The 22,230-nt window shown below is 41.5% G+C and overlaps 1 protein-coding gene across 1 annotated transcript in view; it reads right to left on the reverse strand.

The window, feature by feature from the left end:
* The window catches only part of IL1RAPL2 (interleukin 1 receptor accessory protein like 2), a gene marked incomplete at its 5' end in the record, with an annotated part of 1,483,925 nt that overhangs the window by 843,716 nt on the left and 617,979 nt on the right, over window positions 1-22,230 (reverse strand). Inside the window, one exon of the mRNA XM_078686325.1 lies at window positions 5,405-5,479. Within this exon, the coding sequence (XP_078542451.1) occupies window positions 5,405-5,479 (75 nt within the window). The remainder of the gene's footprint in view (window positions 1-5,404; window positions 5,480-22,230) is intronic.

A 22,230-nucleotide genomic window follows, 5' to 3' on the forward strand; every position in this document is an offset into this window, starting at 1 on the left:
TACTGTTGCCTAGATATGTTGCAGAATGTTTGCGTATAAGGTGATGTAAGATGCTGCTCTGAGCTGGGATGAGAATAAATCTACAAAAGTATTTTGGAGAAACCTGTAAAGGCTCTTCTTTTCAGACTTGTCATGGGAATTTTTGGGCAGGGTAGGGAATGGTCCAAACTATTAAAAAACAAACAAGTCCCACTATTTGTTAATGTGATCTAGGTTTGTATAGCGCACAGCTGCCTCAGCGAAGAGGTGTCCCGGCGCTGCCAGCGTCAGAAAATCAGGGCTAAGAAACAGAGCAGGAAGGCACCAGAAAACGACAGGAGGACAGTAAATAACTAGACAGAGGGAAAGAAAAAAGATTTAATTGCTTTCCTAAAGTCCAGCAAGCGTTCAATGCTTACAGAGGAAAATCTATTTGACTCAAAAAAGTCAGTGGGAGAAAACGATCTCACCCTTTGCGCTGAGATAAATGATACCCTAGATCAAAGAATCCCTGTAAAGAGGCTGAAAAACAGAGATAAACCTTCCACCCATTGGTTCAGAGAGGACCTGATGTTAGGAAAGCAAATTGGCTGAAAGAAAATGGAGGCGAATATATGCTGAAAAAGATAAAAAAACGTACAAAACTCAATTGCATAAGTATAAGGAGGCAATTGCCAAATCTAAGGCTGAATACTTCGCAAACTCCATCTTGCAATCATCGAATAATGCTAGAACTATTTTTAATATAGTAAAGGTTCTTTTTAAACCAATTTGCGAAAGTAATAAGATAATAGCCTCACAATAGCTATGTAACGATTTGGCAACCTTCTTTAATGAAAAGATTAACACAATTATCAACTGCCTTAATTCTAAGAAGCAGACTGGAGTGAATGGTGATAACAATACACCTACAAAGGCAGAGAATGATTTACTAGGGCCAACTGTGCTGGAGACACAGACTGAGAGACTAGATAGTAACCATCAGCCTACCTTGGAGTGGTTTCAATTGCCTTTGTTTAATAAGATATAGCGTTAGCCATTTCCTCAGGGTCACCTCTAGATCCCCTCCCTCAGAGGGTGTGGAGGAATTTAAGGCGGAAATTTTCCCCCGGTTGCGTCAGATATGTTGCCAATCACTACAGGAAGGAGGGGTCCAAGAATGCCGGAAAAAGGCAGCACTGACCCCACAAATTAAAAAACCAACACTTGACCCCTCTGAGATGTTTAGTTACAGACCTATCTCCCTTCTGCCATATCCAGTAAAAATCCTCGAGCAAATATTGAGCAAGTCTCTGTCCCGCTACCTGGAGGTTAATCATCTACTAGATGAACTACGATTTGGATTCCGTATGGAGCACGGAACAGAAACAGCCCTACTAACTATGTTTAACGACATGAGAATGCAAGCTGACAATGGACAATCGGTCGTCCTGGTGCTGCTGGATATGTCAGCAGCATTTGACACAGTGAACCATAGTATCCTGTTAGAAAGACTCGGAAATATTGGAATTAAAGGTCAAGTATTAAAATGGCCTCAGTCCAATTTAGTGGTCAGGACGCAGGCAGGGATCATCCAACCTTTTACATCATTAAGGGCTGCTGTTGCTGATGGGGTCCCACAGGGCTCTGCTATAAGTCCGATTTGATTCATTATCTACCTGCATCCACTTATTCCCATCATTAAATCCTTTCGAGTGGAACTGGTCAACTATGCTGACGATACTCAGATCATGTTCTCGCTGGAAGGAGATAAAGCAAATTCCATGGATTTATTTCATCAGTGCATGGAAATCACTACAAACTGGCTCAGAAATAACTTTCTCCAATTTAATGAAGACAAAGCAGAAGTTGTCTTCTGCACCACAAGCAAAATAGCCCGTCCCATTCCTGTTGACGTCCGGCTTACCCCTACGGATAGCCTGTTAACTCTAACTAAAACAGTACGCAATCAGGGGGTGCTGATGGACAACAATCTCCAATTTGATTCACAAGTTAACAAAACTGTCGGCACTTGCTTCTCCTTAATTAGAGCTCTACGTAAAATTCTCCCACTACTACCAGCCTCTGCTAGAATACAAGTGGTGAGGAGTATTATCTTGAGCAGGCTGGACTATTACAACTCCCTCTGTCTTGGAGCCCCGAACTCCATGATGCTGAAGCTGCAAAGAATCAAAACAATAGCAGCAAAGCTGGCCTTAAATCGGCAGCGCAGATCTTCAGCATCTCTGCTCTAAGAGTCCTTCATTGGCTACCGATACAGCAGAGGCTTTATTTTAAATCTCTCGCCATTATTTTAAGGCAGTACATGGCCTGGGCCCTAGCCCACTGCGGAGGAAATTTACGTGGTATACTCCTGCAAGAAATCTACGCTTGTTAACAGCAAATCTGGTCAACATCCCAAGATTTAAAAGAGCTAGGGCAGGAGTAAGAGCTTTTAGCTCAGTGGCCTCACGACTGTGGAATGAGCTTCCATCCAACATCAGGCAGAGTGAGAATGTAATACAATTTAGGAAGATACTGAAGACATGGTTATTCCTGAGGGAGAAATAATACACAGATGCAAAGTCACTGGCCCTTCTTCTGATTTTGTCTGGCTCCCCCCTGCTCCCTCTAACTAAGTTCCTGTATTTTTCAGGGTGACTGATCTAGCATGCTTATAACAAGGTATTCTCTCAGTGCCAAGATACCCGTAGGGTGGTATTGCGCTATAGAAATCTATTTTACATTACATTACACCTGATACATAATCAGTACCTTTTGAAGTTGTTTGTCTTTCCTGAGACTAATGTGCTTTCCAGTTCTCATGATGAGGACCATGTAAGGCAGTATTCTTTTCTTGTGTGTGTAACTTTCTTTCTAAAAAGTGTTCTTTTTTATGATGATTCAATTGACATGGTTTGATTTATCCTCAAAAAAGAATAAGCATAATAGAAATATAGATCTGCTGCGTTCACTTTCATACACGCTTCTTGAATAGGACTGCAGCTTTTTACCAGACATAACTTTGAAACAGAAAGCTTACTCCCAGTAGAATGACAAGGCCTAACAGCTGAAAAGAAATGTTGTCAAGGACAAGGCAGGAAACATGGATGCAGTTATTGATGAAAGTCCAAGGTGGGCCAGCCTTTCTACGACCTTATATTAAAATAAATTAAACAACCTACCAAATGAAAGATCAAATGTATTGGATGATGTGCAATCCAAGCTAACACCACCAGCCCCATCAGCACTAAAACCATAAGAAAAATGATTGTTTTCTTGACACAATTAAATCATCCAGAATTAAACATTCACTCCATTTGGAAGAACTATTCAGTCTGATGATGTGAATGTGTGCACGATTGTGTGTTGATAATCTATGCTTGATTTTGGTCAAGATTCTGTTTCTTGGTCTAGATATGCCATATCCATCCTCCATCCCTTTGAAGGTAGAGTATACATGCTAGAGCCAGTGCAGAGAATACTAACAGATCTCTTTGCCCTGCTCTGTATTGCTATAGTAGGCATTCCAGAATGTCCCTTTGTTCGATTGTGTATCTTTGGGTTTTGGGACCTATTGTGGCACCGTTCACCACAAGGACCCCACCATCACAACCCCTGATGAAAGTTTGACCAAATAAATCATTTAAAATGTAACAAGCCGGCAGCATGACATTGGAAGAATTATACACTCTCAGAAGTGCATGCGAGATGGATCACATTGAGTTTCTGTCGCTTCTGTCAGGATCTGAGCAAACTAAGAAGAATCCTTTTTTTTCACAAGGAAGAATTCAAACGTGAGCTCCCAAGAACAAGGATTGCTTCTAGGATTGCATAAAACGGCATGATATGTAGGATAGAGTGTGACACACCAGCGCATTGCTGAATTTAACAATAAATAGTTTTCTATTAATCTTTGACTATCAATGGATGATTTTGAGGTGCATTCTAATCAATGACTCATGGTTAGGAAGAGCTGACACTAGCACTAATGCATGGGTCAAAATTCTTCATATTTAGTCAGAGACAGGTTATCTACACTATCAAAGGTCCTGTCACCACAGCAGGTAACCGTCAGCAGCCATTTTGAGAACAGAATCTATACAATGATCTGGAATTATCTCCTCAACATTCTACTCCCGCCAACCCAGTTACAAGCGAATATCTCAGCACACTTCAGTGAGCAGATCCATCCACCAGCTATTTGAAGGTAAAGGATACACTATCTTTTTTGTAAGCGTAATTTTATTATTGTAACTGCATTTTTCAATCACTGTGCATAAAAGGAGTTTCATTCCATCTCCCTTTCATTATGTCCACACTTCTGGACAATAATTTAGGGATGATGTTGCTTGTCACACGTTCTCATACCGGGGGCATGAATCCTAAGGGAGACGGAGTCAGCATAGGATTTTAATAGAAAGCCAGGTTTATCTATTGCCCATTCCAAAAACAGATACTGCAGGGATTGAGAAATGTAAAACAACATTGTGTAAGAAAAGACCACTGGGATCTTAGGTGTAAATGTTGGTGCAAGATTGCACCACAACCACTGCAAAACCGTGTATTCTGGAAATACTTGAGTAAAATTGGATTGCCATGAGTGCAGTGGCAAACGATTTCACCCTCATTTCTTGGCTCCGAACCATCTAAAAATATTTGTCAAAAACAGGGTCTCAAACACTTAAGAAGCACTTTAAAGAGGACATTAATCCTGTTCAAATAATGGCACAGGAAGAGGTTTGTTTTGGGCTTAAGGCTCCAACTCTATTATTCGGGAAGCATTTAGTCTGATCCATAACTTTCTACCCACAGGTCTGGTCTCCCTGCATCGTATAATCCTTTCAGGTTCAGGGAAGAATTTACTGCTTTTAAAAAACGTGATTATAGGCACGAATGCATCTTTTCATCCAGCACAACTGGTGCCTGTTTCTCATCCTTGGACGCTTGTATGAATGGCTGCACCCATCTTATAGATGCTGTAATTTGAACTCTTGGCCAAGGATGCAAATAGATTGTCAAGGCCTACCCCCTGGCGAGTTTCTATCTGCAGCCACTTATCAACTTGACTGCTGTCATTTGACATTGTTCTCAATTTTCCAGGATTCCGTTTGCAGAACTATTTATAACTAGATAGCACAAAAACTAGCAATTAGCAGAATTGCCATCTCGTGTGTTCATTAACCCATCAATCATGCAGCAGAAAAGAGCAGCAGCCCTGTGTGTTTAATGCCCACTGTAGCCAATTAGCATTGCATGTCTTCACTAATACACAGAGTCATTTCATTGAACTGCTGTTGCAGTAAACTCAACCGGTATAAATGGAAAGAAGCAAATTGATTTGCATGTAATAACAGTGGTAATAAACCTTCCAAGCTGCGTGCAGAGTTTCCATCTGTTACCAAAGTGGAGGGTTAAGATCTATCATTCCCAGAGGGGGACTTACCCAGCTGGACTTCTATAACACTTGGCTTGTTCTCCAAAGGAAACAGTGGCTTCGGAGGCTTGTCTGTGAGTAATGCTGAAAAAGAAAGGGAGAATCAGTAAACACTAGATAAAATACACCACATATATATAACATTATCATGCGCAATAGAGGCCCTGATTCACAAAGGTTTCAACACATAAATGTTACTTGATTACACAAAAAAGAGAGCACAGCACAGAAACAGCTTCACAGGCAGTGGCTGAGGAACTCAAATTTCCATTGCATCAAGGAGGTTAGGAAGCCATTATTGTTTTAGATCTCAGTGCAGGCTTCGATACAGTAGATCATGCAAAACGTATCTGTAGGATATTAAATGTGGGTATTGATGGCCATGAGCTAAAATGGCTTTCCTTCTCTCCGGAGAGTAGAACATTCAAGATCATTTCTGCTACTCCCACAAACGTCTTCCCCACCCTTTTTATTCTTTATATGTACTCCCTAGCTGAAAGAAACAGTGTGCTCCTTTGGCTGTCATTGGCCTCTTATGCTGATGACACCCAGCTAGTGATCTCAGTATCTCCTGATTCCAGCTCTAGTCACCTCAGTCTGGCCCCCTGCCTTCAGGGAGTAGCCAGATCAATAGCTAACTGTAAACTGAAGCTCAATGAAGGCAGGACTGAGGTTATGCTACTGGGCAATAATTTGGAGGGGCTCCCAGCCCGAAATGTGTGATAAAGATTCTTGGTCTGTGGCTTGATTCCAGCCCACAATGGAGCACTCAGCTGAAACAAACGTGCTGCTATTTGTTTTGGTGTCCTGAGATTGCTTATAAAGGCTTTAAATCTCCTTTTTCTAACTAGAAGACTAATTGTCCAGGCTCTTATCATCTTACACCTTGATTATGGCAATGCTCTATATCTCTTCTTGACCTAATATGTGTTCAAAAGGTTGCATGTCAACCTGAATGATGCCACACAGCTTCTCAAGATCTCCCAAGACACTAATCTGCAATACAAGACTCTAAAAGATCTTCAATGGCTTCCAGTGATGCAGAGAGTGCACTTGAAGGCCTTATGCATTGTGCCCAGATCACTCCATAAGAAAGGGTCAATCTATGCTAAGATCGCTAACTATCCCATACAATCCTGTAAGGTAATTTAGAACGTGTTAGATCTGGGGGTCTCTAGTTGGCAGAGGTAGGTACCAATGTCCAAATAGGGACCCTTGCTTCTAGTCAGGGTAAGGGGGATACATTCTTTAGATAACCCCTGCTCACCCCCTTGGTAGCTTGGCATGAGCAGACAGGCTTATCAAAGGCAATGTGTAAAGTATTTGTACCAACACTCACAGTAACACAGTGAAAACACCACAAATGGACTCCAGACCAGTTTAGAAAAATAAAGAATCTTTATCTAAACTATACAAGACCAAAACAACAAAAATCCAACATACACAGTTCAAAAATATGAGTTTAAAAGAGTTCTAGGGTTTGCGTCAAAATAATCCACAGTTGCGTCACTTTTAGCCCAAAGTACCTGTAAATGCGACAAAAGTTCCAAGTGGAAGCTGCAGCATTGAAAAACAAGTGATGCGTCACTCACGAGACCCTGGGGAGGCGATGCGACAACCCCACTGCATGCAGCGGGTGTGTTGCGACAAATCCGGTCTGTATGGGGAGGGATACGATACCTTGTATGGATTCCGGTGCGCAGGTTCGGTAGGAAGCGTCTCGCACTGGCACGATGCAACGGCCTTCGGGGCGGCAACGATCTTTAATGCGGCGGCGATGCGCATCACAGCGTCGATCTTCTCTCACGGCCCCTTGATGCGTTGGCTCTGCGACGATGTGAGCAGCGACGGGATGCGATCCGCAAGCAAGCAATGCGATGGTTTCTCACAGCGACGACAGGCTCTGCAACGATACTCGCAGCGACAGGAATCTTTCCACAACTGGGCGATGCGCTCCGCAAGCAAACTATGCGTCGGTTCTTGCTGCGGCAATAGGCGCTGAGACGATCTTCGCGGCGACGCGAATTTTTTCGCACTGTCGACGATGCGCTCTGCAAGCGAGCGATGCGTGAAAATTGTAGATCTTCTGTTCTTCTTTTCCAGCTCCCCAAACAGCAGGCAACAACTTCCAGAGGTCCCACAAATGGATCAAGCACTCTAGGAAGGGCAGAACTCACACAGCAGCATTCAGGGGTGAAGTCCTTTTGTTCCTGGGACTTCTTAACAGGAGGCCAGCTCTGCTCAGGCCCAAAGAGATCTCTTCAAGCAAGGGGATACAGTAACAGCAATGTCCTTCCCTTCTCCTTGGCAGCAAAGCAACTGCAGGTCAGCCCACAAACACACAGCAGGATAGACCTTCCTCTTCACTTTTCCTGCTCCTCTTTGGCGGAGGTTCCTTCTTTATTCCAGGATGATCTAATTTCTTGAGGTCTGGGTATCCCTTTTTATAGTAAAATTCTCTTTGTTCTCTGAGGACATAGAGGCCTTGGCCTCGTCCAAACTAGTTCTGGTCAGTCCTGAAGCACTTTGTTTACCTGACTCCTTCTTTCCTTTGAGAGAGGGGGCAGGGTTGTCAGCTGCCCACTAGGAGGTGGAGCCAGCATTGTGGAAGGTAGGAACAGCTTTATTCAGGCCCAGGGACTATCCCCTCCCACCACTCAAGATGCAGATGAAGCTATTCAGCCTAGGGCTGACTCACTTAGCTCCTTGCAGCCTACCCAGCCCCTGTCACTCACAAACCAGACAGTCAATTCACAAACAGGCCCAGGCACACAGAAAGGTCAGACAAGAAAACAGCCACTTTCTAAAAGTGCTGTTTTCAAACACAGGATTTAAAAAACATCTTTCCTAACAGATGTGTTATTAAATTCTGAGTTCAGGGATACCAGACTTTAATTTTCTATCTTGCTCCTAAGGGAAGATATGCAGGTAACCATTATACACAGCATTCCTCATTATAGCCTATGGGCAAGATAGCCTTTCAATAGTGAAAAACGAAATTGGCAGTATTTCACTATCAGAGCATGTCACCTCCATCAGTACATGCTCTACCTTTCATATACACTGCACCCTGCCCAGGGGGATACCTTGGGCCTTCCATAGGGGTGTCCAATGTGCACAGAAAGGGAAGGGTTAGGCCTGGCCAGTGGGGACACTGATTAGGTGAGCATGGCAGTTAGCAACTGCACACAGGCACTGCGGTGGCAGACCTGAGACACCATTTTAGGGCTACTCATGTGGGTGGCACAATCAGTGCTGCAGGCCCACTCGTAGCATTTGAATCACCACCCCGGCACACTCAGTCCACTTTACTAGAGACTTACTGGTCAAACAAATATGCCAATCATGGATAACTAATCACAATAACAATTTATACAGAGAGCATATGCACTTTAGCACTGATCAGTAGTGGTAAAGTGCCCAGAGTCCTATTGCCAACAACCACAGGTCAGGAAAAACAAGGGTGGAAGAAGCAAAAGGTTTGGGGATAACCCTGCAAAAAGGGCCATTTCCAACAGATCTTCTTCAGCGTACTTGCTACAGGTCCCCAAAATCAGTAGGTTTCATTTGGGAGGACGTGCTTTGTCTTATCTGGTCCCCAGACTTTGAGACACTCTCCCAGTTGAATTCTGCCAGTTGACCAATGAATTCTCTTTTTGTAAGGCCTTGAAAATCTGGCTCTGCAGTAACTAGTTCTCTACTAGAGGTGAGTTGGCTATAATGATTACTGTTCTAGTGCTCGGAGTCCTTTGGGTAGCTACGCACTTTACAAGATTCATGGAATGGAAGAGAATAGAATAGAATAGAATGTACAACCCTGATTCTGCATCCAGAGTCCACTAATTCTTTTACGATTTCAGATTTCTCCCACTGTGAGGGAAAGTCCACCTGTAATAACTATGGACCAGTACAGTGGATTTTCTACTGATCTAAATTAGGAAATAGACATGGGAGAAGTGAGAATCAAGATGTGGCTTCCTAATGTGTTTAACAAACTTTTAGGGTTGTAGTTATTCACAAGCACTTTCTAGGTAATGCAAAGTCTTCAAATGCACACAAATGTAGCTTTTTAGAAAGGCAGGGATGAGGTCCTTTGTAGATGGAAGTAGGAAATTAACATACACTTATCCTTTCAGGATGTACTTGAAGAATTGTCTCACATAGAAAACTGTTTTACCCACAAGAATGTACATTTCTACTGTAGTAAATTGGAGTATTAGTTTAATTAGATAATAATCACAACCCTAGATAACCTGTGTCTAACCCTATGGTAACTTGCCACAAAACAGTCAGGTTTAACTTAAAGGGAATGCATAAAGTATGTATGCAGAGAACACAGCACAAGAAAAATCCTGAACCAATTTAGAAATATAGGGAATATTTTAATAAAAACAATGACACGAAAATGACAAAAATCCAATACGTAGAATTTGAGATATGAAATTCTAAAGCTTGAATAAAAATGCCACCAAAAGCCATAAAGCATTAGCTGCAGTTATCTGGTCACACTACACTGGGTCAAAGTCAAAAGTTAAGGCTGACCATGATGGAGCATGGGCTGGAAACAGGGGTTAGCATCATTCCAGTGAAGAGCGTAGCTTCTGAATTAGAAACGTTTATAACAAAAAAGTGGTTTTCAATGAGTAGTCTGTGGGGCACACTACAGGGCTCAACAACTGCAGTCTTCTGAAGAGCGGGGTCCCGGTGGTACTGCCAATGAAGGTGGGAAAGCTCCATGTGGGCGAAGTCCATGACTGAGAAGCCCTCAATGTCAATCAAATGCGGATTGGCATTGGTCCAGATGAAGCCCTCTAAGTTTCGGCTTAAAGACTTTCAGAAGTCGGATATCCTTTAGCAGGGCAAACCAGCAAGCAAGGGTCAACCGGCGATTCACCTGCAGATTTGAGGGTGATCTCGGTCCCTGTCCGTTTTACAGCCAAAAAGTTAGCAAACCAGTACAACTCCTTGCTGATTAGGGACAAGAGGAGTACACTCCCCGAGGATCCAGAACCTTGGGGTACCTCTTGTCATTAGGACTCACTCCAACAGAAGGACCCAGGCATGTCCAACTGGAACTGGTCAGCTGGGCAGTTACAGAGAGAAAGGCCTCCAGACGCTTTTTGTGTCTCTCTAGCTCAAACAGGTCATCCAACTGACCATTGGAGACACTTTTGGGGTCCTGGATTCAAGGCATGCAGGTCCAGGCTTCCTTCAGATTCTTCAGACAGCACAGGGCACTCCTGATTCTGCACAGGTCCAAAATTGTTCTGAGGAGATATCAGTGGGCTCAATTTTTAGGCCAAAATGCCAGCCTGATGGTGAACTGCAAGCCGTTCTTCACCCTCTGAATCAGTTTTGGTCAGTTCCTCTACTCCCACGGGATTTGGTGCCAGCTGGACCAAAGAAACAAAGTGGAGATAGGCATGAGTTTTATCTTCATCTGCCAGGTACAAGGTAGGCATCCTATAAAGTTAAGTAAGGGGCATGCCCCCAGGCCATCCTGTCAAGGGAGGCGTTCCCCTCCCCACACATAGAGCCCTTTGTCTACAGTCTGGGAGCAATACACATCTGTCCATACAGGGTACAGTTCATAAAGGGACACTGACAGGAGAGCCATTTAGTTTTAGGTAGGAAAATCACAGCTTTCTGAAAGTGTCATTTCCAAAATAGTAATATAAAATCTCACTTGACTTTTAAACGTTGGATTTTAAATTACAATTAAAATTAGTCTTTGAGACTTTTTTGGGCTATTCAAAGGTAATAGTGTAAATCTGTGTTAACCTATCTGAGAGTAAGCATTGTGTCAGTTAAAAACTACTTTGGAAGTTTTTCATTGCCAAGACATGTAAAACATTAAATATGCATGTCTTACTGTCAGTAAAGAAGAGATCATTTTTCCAGATTTGCTGCCTGACATATAACGCACTGAATGAAAGAGGCCCCCTATACCTGCGACAAAAATGATTGAAATACTCTCCTTGCAGGAATCTTAGGTCTAGTGCTCAGGATCTCCAGCAGGTTCCCAGAATTCGTCTTGTCCGGATAAACATGACAACTTTGTTTCCCCAAGAATAAGAACATATCTCTCAGAGTCGTGGAAACAATAGATAACTAGTTCACTCAGTCAATCGTGCATGCTTCGATTCTACAGAGTTGCAGAGAAATAGTGAGACGGGCGTTTTTAATGAAAAGGTTTATTGAACAGTCTTCTTTCTCGTGCGAGAGAGGTGAACTGCTACAATCGTTAGACAAAATGCGAAGCATAATGCGTGCAGCGAGAATAGTATTATGAAACAATACAGTAAGAGCATTGTATGGTTTCTAAGCCATTTAAAAATACATACATAAAAAACATAGACTACAATACTCAACTGGTGCTTCTAAAATACTCCTACCCCACTATAGCTAACCTAGGTCTAGTACGAGGGAAGAAGTAAGCATTGTTTAGCATAGATTTTAGTTCTTGCCAAGAATCTACCAAAGGTTTCTCTAGGTTCTAATCAGCTCCATACCTTAGAATGAAGGAGGTCTGGTATCTCTGTCTCCGGACTCGATTTCCCAACACCCCGCAAGGGGAGTCAGAAACACTGGAGCTGGATTTCTCAGCAGAGGAGGGCAGCTTCCTGATCAGTGCGTCAGCTGGAGAGTCGGCTTCCTTCAGCACTTGCTGTAGCGAGCTGGGTCGGGCAAGTAGGTCTTCGAACTGCTTCGAACCACTGTGCTTTGCTATAGCAAGTGAAGGTATATTGATACCATGAAGGTGTTTAGGAATCCCATGTTTGTGTAAAGTCGGGCATATGAACATCATGAATGAACCCCTAAGAAATAGATGTTCATTGGAAAACTAACTGAGTTCTTGGAGAAATCAATATTCAAGCAAGTGGAAGTCCCTAACGGCTTGAGCTGGTTTTCCAATAAATCGTTGTGATTTTTGGTGAATGGATGGAAGTAGCCATGCCTGTATTTGGGTAACATGGGCTATGCCTAAATAAGGGCTTGACTTCTATGCCTATATAAGGGCAACATGAATTGTACCTATGTAAGGGCATGAATCGGTAAAATCCATTCGGAATCTAAAATGCCATACAACACCCACTCCACTTTCTTATGTACGACTTCTACTAAGCTTTAAACACGTTAAACATATCAAAACATGATGTATTAAAACCCTCCCAAAACACATAAAAATGCAATGGTACTGGTTGTAAACGAAAAGAGCATTTGTGCTGTATGTATTTAAAGCAATGTTTCATTCTAAGCATATAGGTGACATTTTCAAAAATGCTAACTGAATGAATCATGAAAATACATTTATGAAATGGCTCGTAAATACAGAAGAAAAAAGCCAAAACCATTTCATGTAAGAATACATAAACTGTTCCAATGTGGACAAGGTCAAATATTGTCTCTGGAAGTTTTTCAAAGAATTCTAGTTCACTATGAATGGTTCTACTTTAAGCAGATTACTTTATGCCACAAAATGAAAAATACAAATTTGGAAAAAGAAAAAGTTAATCATAGAAAAAAAGAGTTCCAAAGTTAGAACTTTGTTTTGAATGAATTAAGGATGAATTCAGATTCTCTTAGAACACTGTGTGCCAAATCAAAAGTCAGTGTTACTGTTTGGAGAAAACATCAAATCTTCTTAGTCTGTAAAGAATTTGTCTACCATTGTAGGTGAAAGTTGGATTACCTCATTAAGAAGATCAACTGCACATAGATGTGAAGCATCGCTGTCAGCATTGGGCGCATTAGCAATGTTCGTAGTGGATGATACCTGTGTGCCTGTTTCCTCTCGTACCTCACCGTCAGTATTTTGCGTCTGTGAGATCTCAATGAATGGCGTCATCAGAATTGGTAGCCGCTGGGGACAACACAGTGCATGGGCCGTTACTGGTTCAAGCAACATATCAACATTCGTTGGCATAACTGATAGGAGTGTGAGACAGACGTCTAACATGCATTCTTCTCCGCATAGCAGACAGCGTAGAACAGGTAAGATGCAATCTTGCCAAATTGGTCTGAATGACAGAAACCATGTGGTATTTAATTCTCTTAAACGAGTTAGTCCCAAAATGAGGGCGATGCCATCACAACACTTCATCGCCAGTAGAGTGGTCTCCACGGTGAACTGGGTGTGGATTGGCTTGCCATATCGAAGTAGTAGGAGCAAAAATAGGATCCCTGCAGCTAGTCCCAAAATGAGAGGCAGTCCGCCAAACACAGAGTGCACGAAGTTTGGAAATATTCCTAGGACTGCTTCAAAAGGTGATAACAGTCCCGAAAAATGTGTCTTAAATATTTGTACAATACCACTCGTATCAGACACATTTAAGATACGACCTAGCATTTCTGAGAAATGTATAGGGTAATTTGTAGTTAAGAGGGCATGTAGCTCTGCAGAAGTCCTTGCGACTTGCAGATCATAGGTCTCTTGGGCCGAGGTCAGCGGCACAGTTTTGTGTAAAAGAATGGCTTTCATTCTGCTTAAAGTGTCAATTCGTATAGAAGAGATGTTCAGTCAAGGCCATAAAGGCGACTCCCGGTCTGTCTTGGTTTTTGGAAACAATACTTGCATACATCAAGTGACCCTGGCTGACACAGTTATGAGATAGGGTAAACCTGGCAACATGCCACAGCAGCTGTGATCGTTCAACATAATGTAACTTCCATTTGAAAGTTGTCCAAAAAGTGGATCAATCACTGCAGCCGGAGAACCTTGCAGGTGGCAGGATAAGTTGGTAGAGGAACCATTGCAGGCCCCGTGTAAATTACTACCCTGACAAAGGAGAGAACCGCTTAGTGCATTTTCACAATTTTTACCACTAAGAAACACCTCTCCTCCCCCACTCCAACATCTGTGTGTGTACAGTAATTCCCAGGATGTATTCATGTATTCTTTACCCAACCTTTCATATGTGCCGACTGGTATATGTTTTAGGCAATATTGAAAATGGAAAATTGTAACAGGCTGAGTGATTGTTCAATGTATAATCCATTCAGTGGCTGGCTTTTCAGGGATTGTAAATGGCAATCGTTCCAGTTTTTCAATGCAAAGCATCGTATAGTCTGCTCCCCTCTGTGCCAGTTTGATCTGTTTATCAGTGATATTGAATTCTGAAAACAGTGACGTAGTATTGATTAAACACCAAGGCACATAGCCTAAACAAAGGTTTTGTAATGTCCAGCCTAATAGCATGATAGAACGTAATTGTGACTGACCATGTTGCAGCATGACCAAATCCTGATTCATTATTTCTATGGCAGAGGATACTATGCTGTCCTAAGAATATATCCTGGACGACAGAGTCGTTAACCCATTGTCAACTACAGTGAGAGTTTTCTCTAAATTAACCTCTTGCGCGCTACCGCGTTTTCCCGCTGTACGCCGGAAATTCAAAAATGGCTTGTTTATGACAAAGCCAGCTCGTCATCCGCGCAGCACAGGTAACGCTGATGACGAGCTGGCTTTGTCATCAGCGCCGAAGGGGTTAATACGATCAATTTCTCATATTCGTTCTGCAGTCTCTGCTTGCGTAATCTTCCATGCTTCATTATATGCAGCATAGATACCGGCATATATAAAACGTTTATGACGCGGTTTAGTAGGTCCTTGCAAGAAGTACCTTAGATCTGCGCCATCTTTAATTAAAGATAAGTGTTGTTTGACATATTTAAGTGTAGATCTATGCAACCATTCAAGGCACAGTTTCCTACACTGTATGTTGTTACTATTCCTGGATGCTGTCTCTGAACATATCTTGGGTCTGGCCAAGTGAATGTGAACCCTTGTGTCTTATTCAGGAATCTATCTTGACAGTTGTTTGTGTCTGTGTGCCAGATTAACCATTTTTCCAATCTGGATCTGTTCTGTTGCGATGCAAAATAGTATGTACGTTGACCTCCCCCTCTGAAGTGTTATGATTATCAGGTGTGGGTGTAGGTGTGGACAGATTGTTTAGATCTTTAATCCTGGCTAACCAAACACAAGAAGTCTGTTAGACAGTGTCATTCAAAAACATAATTTGCTCATGTGTTATACAGGCTCTAAATAAAGCTTCTAATCCCTGCACTTGCCAGTCTTTTGTGCCCCAGACAGTTTTTGTCTCAATGTAGTCTTTCAAAAAGTCGAAACCTAGTGAAGACAGCTGAGCATAAAAGGTTGCAGAATAAATTTGCTTGGTATTTGTCAACATACTTTTCATTCCTGTCTCATTAACATTTTTAAAGTAAAATTATTCTGGATTTGAAACATTAAAAACTGAAAAGTATGGAAATGTTCCAAAAAATGTTTTTGAGCTAACCTTTGGTGGCCTAGGGCAATGTTCTCATTGGTTATATATCAGTACATTTCTAGGATTTGCAGATTTGTGCAAGAAATGATGACCATAGTGATTATTACAATACATTTGTTCATAATCTGATGAACCTTCTAGGTATTCATGATTTGTAAATACAGTAGAAATGTCTAAGTCTGACATCATATTATTAACAGTCTCGAAGTCCCAATCTTCAGAAAGGGTACTAGATGAAACAAAGTCATTCAAGGAAATCTTGAACAGGCGTGGAATCTTCAACAGCTCTACCAGGCCAAAAATGTCATAATCAGTTCTGTCCCAAGCTATACCACCAGGTATAGGAACGGCTGTGATGTTCACTGATTACAAGTCTCTTTGTTTACAATGAGATGATTTGTGTGGCTTGAGTAGTAAATTGATGTTCTTACTTGCTGTGTCCTTTTTTACATAGCTTCCATTAATCAGCATTCCCAAAGTTATTACCAGAGTCAACCAAAGTAGAAGAAAAAGCACACCCAACACAATCTAAAGTTCAATCCATGGTGAAACCAGATAAGTCTTTTCCAGGTGTTGAAAAAGGTCTGTTGCCTGTTCTTTGCAAGCTCTTTTTGCTGGCATCGTTTCAGGCTCGCTGGGATCCTCGGAAAACATATCAAAATTAAGGAAATAGCCAGAGGCAGTTCTGTCAATTGTAGGGATTGCATGAGGATTCGTTGAAATCGCTGGAACCACTTAATCACTTGTTACTTCATTGTAGACAGGTGTTTCTTGACGAACTGTTTTTTGGGTTTCAAGAGGTACAAGTTCCATAGCTTTGTTGCATAGTCCTTCTTTTTGCACTGCAGATTCTTCAAAGGGGATGAGTCTCTCAGTTTGAACCTCTTGGATAGTAGCCAGATTAGGGCGTCTGCTACATTAGCGGAGTCCACTGGGCCTACTGCTTATGATCGGCCACATGATGTGGTTTAATCAGGTCGATGGACACAATCCTGTTCTCCTTTTTACCAGCAAGGGGTGACAATAATACTGTTTTTGATCCTTGGATTGCTAGGACAGGTACTGGTTGTCTGTAAGAAGGCCTACATTCATTCTTGTCCCCAAGCTTAGGAATATAGACAGGCCTAGCTGGGATGGTCGGTTTCTCTTCAGTGGTGGTTGGCTTCAGGAATATGTTACTTTGTTTCGTTCTTATTTCATTTAAGTCCTGTAAAACAGCCAAACGGTCTTTGATATCAAAGGGTTTTTGGTCTTCCACTAAAGTCTGACAATCGAGGTCCGATATTAACATTCTGGTCCCAAAAAGGACTTCATATGGAGTGATACCCCCTAGAGAACTTCTTAGCAGATTGTTAAGAATACGTTGGACACTTATTAGATGTTTGACCCACCCGTCACCCAAGCCTAATACCCTAGCTGTTATAGATTGCTTTATGTCCCGTTTTTTTCTCTCCACTACCGAATTTCCTTCAGGATGGAATGGACTAGAGTACCGCAATGCAATGCCCAATTTGGACATGGCCTCCTTGTAAGCTCGAGAGCTAAATGCAGGACCCTGGTAAGAATGTAGCGTGCGGACTGCGTGTGTGCAGATGAAGACTTGCAAATCTTTTATAACAGTTCGAGCGTCAGCCGAGCGCTGAGGCCACATCCAAATGAACCTTGTCTTAATATTTGTGGGACCGCATTTGTCCATTGGGATGTCTGCGTGCAGAAAGTCTAATACTGTCTAACAATTATGTCTGTACTGGGCTGGCTATGCTATAGTCAGGAATCTGGTGGCATTCTGTGCTGCGATCTCTATTGCAGTCTATGCAGTTAATTACAAATGTTTGAATGTGTGCATTCATACCTGGCCACCAGTACATCTCTTTTAATTCTAGTATAGTCTTAGAGATCCCCTGATGTGTCAGACCCTCTCCCAAATGTGCTTCGTATATCAAAGCTACTCTATGTTTCCTTTTAGGAACTACTCTGTCCCCCACTCCGGGGATTCGAGCAAAAGGAACGGAGTTTACATCAATTATGTATGAGTATTTGAGTGGAAACTTATTAGGTAGCACTCCACCGCTGCCTTTGCTTGTGGCATTGACATCTAGCATTATTTCGCCGTCTATTTTCGTTTTTGAACAAGTGATTGCAGCCATGAAAGCTGTTTGCACAGCTGCCTTCGCGGCTTTGTCAGCCAATTAATTCCCTGCAACGTGAACGCCATCACATTGATGATGTGTTTTGTAGTCCTTGTTGTAACTGAACTACTTATTCCCAAAGCAATTTATGCTTGATTGTGCCATCTTCGGCATCTTTGTAATCGTTTTGAATCCAGTTTTGCAAGTATTCATTGTAAGATTGAACACAATAATACGAATCGCACACTATTAGTGTGGGGAATTCGCGGTCCGTATTCACAAGCGCCATCTTGAATGTTTGTAGTTCAGCTCGCTGAGCTGTACAATCTCCTAGAAATTGTGTTTTAGTGACCATTAGTCTGAAGTTGCCATCGCTCCAATGACCTTTAACGATCGCACATGCCGCACTATAGGCTTGTTTACCCTCCGTAGCGGGTTGAGCTGTTCCGTCAGTATAAATTATACTTTCATATTGCTCTCGAGGCAGAATTTCAGTAGGCAGAGGACATTCTTGTTCATATTGTAGAAATGCTTGTGTTTTCAAATATGGGTCAAAAACGTATTCAACGTCTGTTGCAGCAAGAGAATTAACCCATTGTATCCATCTTGGATGTAAAGCTTTTGTATTCGGAATGCTCGCTTTTGTTGGAGGCAGTGATAAAAGCGGTTGTTACGACCATAATGCGTTTACCCTGTGCGAGGGCTCTCTCTTTTGCTACTGCAGTGTGAACCGCTGTCAGATTTTTTTCTGTTAAAGTAAATTTAATTTCTGCTTGTGTGTACAAGTGTGATTTGTATGCTATTGGTACTTTTTCACCTTCGTTAAAAGTTAAGTAGGTGAATCTGCATTGTCCTGGAATGATTCGGACCACTAAGTTGCGTACGTTTACTCATGTTTGTAAATGTTTTGTTGCTAACATGTCTGTTTGCAATGAACGCAAAATTTCTGTGTGTTTTTGGTCCAATTGACCGTTTTGAAATCAGGTTTGATTAATTCGTAGAGAGGTTTAACCCTTTCTGCATAACTTCGAATGTATGTTCTTACGAAATTTAGGAAACCTAGAATTGATTGTAAGTTTTTCAGTGTTTTTGGAGGTTGGAGCAGCGCACATTTCTCTAGAAAGTTGGCAGCCAGGCTTTTGTCTTCACTTGATCATTCATATCCAAAGAATAGGACGTTGAGATGGGCAACTCTTGATTTCTTAAAATTGAATTTGTACCCTTCTGAGGTGAATCCAAATATAACGGTGTTCACCCTGTTCAAGTGCCTATCCAAGTCATCATCTGTTAGAAAAATGTCATCCACATATGATAATGCTTCATCATCATAAGTATGTAGTAACTCTGTTACCCTTGCTGAAAATAACTCAGAACTATTCTTAAATCCCTATGGGAGACGACAGAAGTGAATCTGTGTCCCCACAATTGAGAAAGCGGTCAAATACCTACTTTCTCGTGCGATGTTTTGACAGAAGAACCCGTTAGAAATGTCTAATGTGGCTTTATATTTTTAAGCACAATGTTATTCATTAGTGCTGCACTATGTGCATGTTGTACTGCAAATGTTTTGCAACAAGAGTTTAAATGTCTGTAATCCAATACTAGACGATATGTATTGTCTGGTTTGGAGACAGGAAACAAAGGATTGTTCATTGATGAGGTGCATGTTTCAATCACCCCTTGGTATTCAAGTTGATCTAATATCTCCCGGACCTGTCTTTTTTGGTTCTTGCTTTGTGCAGTTGGTTGATTTTTCAACTGGATTTTATAGTGAGGCGAATCCTCATCCCATCCTACATGATTTTTATATAATGCAGCACCCTGGGCTACTGCCCATTTCCTGGCATAGGTATATTTTAAATGAATTGGAATGTGGTTGAAGAAGGCTGGCTGGTCTTCAATGAAAAAAGTAAGTAGCGAGTTGCACACCTTATTTAATGAAACATCCTCTGTATTTCACCAATTGAACTTGAAGGCGTGCATGCCAGGTAAGCGCTCCGCCCCCAAGTTGCGCCGCAATATGAACAAAGCCAAATAGAAACAAGTTCATAATCAACTCGTATGCCTGGGCACAAGTATATGCTGCCAGCCAGCAAGAAGTTTTTCCAAAAACCAGTTTATCACTTTTTCGTTCAAGAGTTTTCCTTTATTTGTAATCCATGGTTTATTTCAACATCCAAAATGTTACTTCACATTCAATATCTCAGTCAACAAGATTGACCATTTAATGTATTTTTCATTTAGTTGGCAAATATCTGGCCACCCATGGCCTCCCAATGCATTTTGGCGCGAGCCAGCGCCTTTGTCAAGGGATCTGCAAATTTAAATACCAGTAATTAATGCTACGTCGTGTGCGACCAACAAAACTACATGCAAACTATAATTGCTAGCTTGTGATTCAAGGGAACAACTTAAACAGGCTATTTTGCTATGATATTATATGATATTAGGGGATAAAGCTAACATTAACTACCTTTGCGCGCATTAGATACGTATGAAAACAACTAAAATTCCTGTCGCTTATATAAACAGAGGTGCTGAGAATTGAGTTTCGGTTATCAAACAGCGTTCCCGAGCTCGCTAGCTTAACTTGCACATGCAGTTTTGAGCAGATAGAACAACACGTAGCTCAATCCTCTGTACCGTCTACATACTTATAGTCGGTACCCCTACACTTATTACCAATCCTGCGATAGCAGTCAGTTTTTTAACCGCTCACTACCGCTAAACCTTCACTCCCCCAGTTAATATTCTCAGCACCTCTGTTTATATAAGCGACAGGAATTTTAGTCGTTTTCATACGTATCTAATGGAGCACAGTTACCGTTTTAATCCTTCACAGTATCTTGCAGTGCTCGAATCATCCAATTTTTTGATTTGCAATATGAACAAAGACACACAGGAACCTTTTTACTTCCTTAATCGGCAGCACAGCCGTTATGACTCGATGAGTCCAATCAATTTTAACATGATTCTTCTTGTACTCCTTATTTTAATCCATTTCTTTATTCAACCGTTTTTTTCTTTGTTTTCAATTAATTTTACTCATTGTAGTTCAATCGGGGATGGATCTCACAAACACAGGAGGCAAGATGATTTCCAAATGCACAAATTTTATTAAATAACCCAATGCATTCCGGACGAATCCCTTCGTAAGGGGTATCTACAATACAAAATATGAATATACATTGATACCATAGTTACACATCAACCTGTAGCGTACACTAGATATAATCTGTATAATCATGTTGTACGTGATTTGTACTCACTACATCAAAAAAACATGCTGAGAACACAACAGTTATTTAAAAACACGTTAACAGCGACACCCTTCCTTTATTTTCACATTTGACCATCGAAACCTGACTACACCTCTGCCTTTCTTAAAGCAAGCACGCTTTGCAAACTGTTTAAGCCCTTCTGCTTAATACTGCCTTGTTATGCTTACCGTGACATCTGTAACGGTAAAAAGAAACGCGACCTCACATGCAACCAGCTCGTGTTGCGTCATGTCATCTCAACAGGTTCACATTTTAAAAGTGCATAAACGCACGTCTTTCTCTCCGTGATAATATGATCCACTGCTTCTCAACAGTTTGTCTATTTGTCATGACGTGTCAATTGCCTGCAGGTGTTCATTACGCAGGCTGCCACTCGTTTGACAACAGGCGGTCATCGTAAATGTTGAACCCTTATCATTTCTACCATTCAACACTACATTGCCCATAATTTCTTGCAATATGTCTGTTCTAATCTACGATCCTCCCGTTGCTCATGAATATATACCCCATTAGCTAAAACCATCAATCCAAACAGGCAAATCACCTCAATGTCTCAGATGTAGTTTTTGCAGTTCAATGATGTTTATATAATTCAATTTATAAACAGTCAAAATTTGTAATAACAACATGACAGGAAACCACGACTCCTGTGTATATCCTCACTGTTATTCCTCTGTTTTCAATCCGTTTAGTTCTGTCATTTTTTCGTATTTGTCCAAGTTTTTAATGGGTGTAAACTCGCAAGTAGGGCGGTAATGAATACAATGAAAAAAGTAAGTAGCGAGTTGCACACCTTATTTAATTAAACATTCTCTGTATTTCACCAATTTTACTTGAAGGCGTGCATGCCAGGTAAGCGCTCCGCCCAAGTTGCGCCGCAATATGAACAAAGACATACAGGAACCTTTTTACTTCCTTAACCGGCAGCACTGCCGTTATGACTCGATGAGTCCAATCAATTAAATCCTTTTAACATTATTCTTCTTGTACTTCTTACTTTAATCCATTTCTTTATTCAACTGTTTTTTTCCTTGTCTTCAATAAATTTTACTCATTGTAGTTCAATCGGGGATAGATCTCACAAACACAGGTGGCAAGATGATTTCCAAATTTCAAAATTCTTGGCATTT

This window comes from Lissotriton helveticus, chromosome 4_1 (assembly GCF_964261635.1).
Source record: "Lissotriton helveticus chromosome 4_1, aLisHel1.1, whole genome shotgun sequence".
Classification (NCBI taxonomy): Eukaryota; Metazoa; Chordata; class Amphibia; order Caudata; family Salamandridae; genus Lissotriton; species Lissotriton helveticus.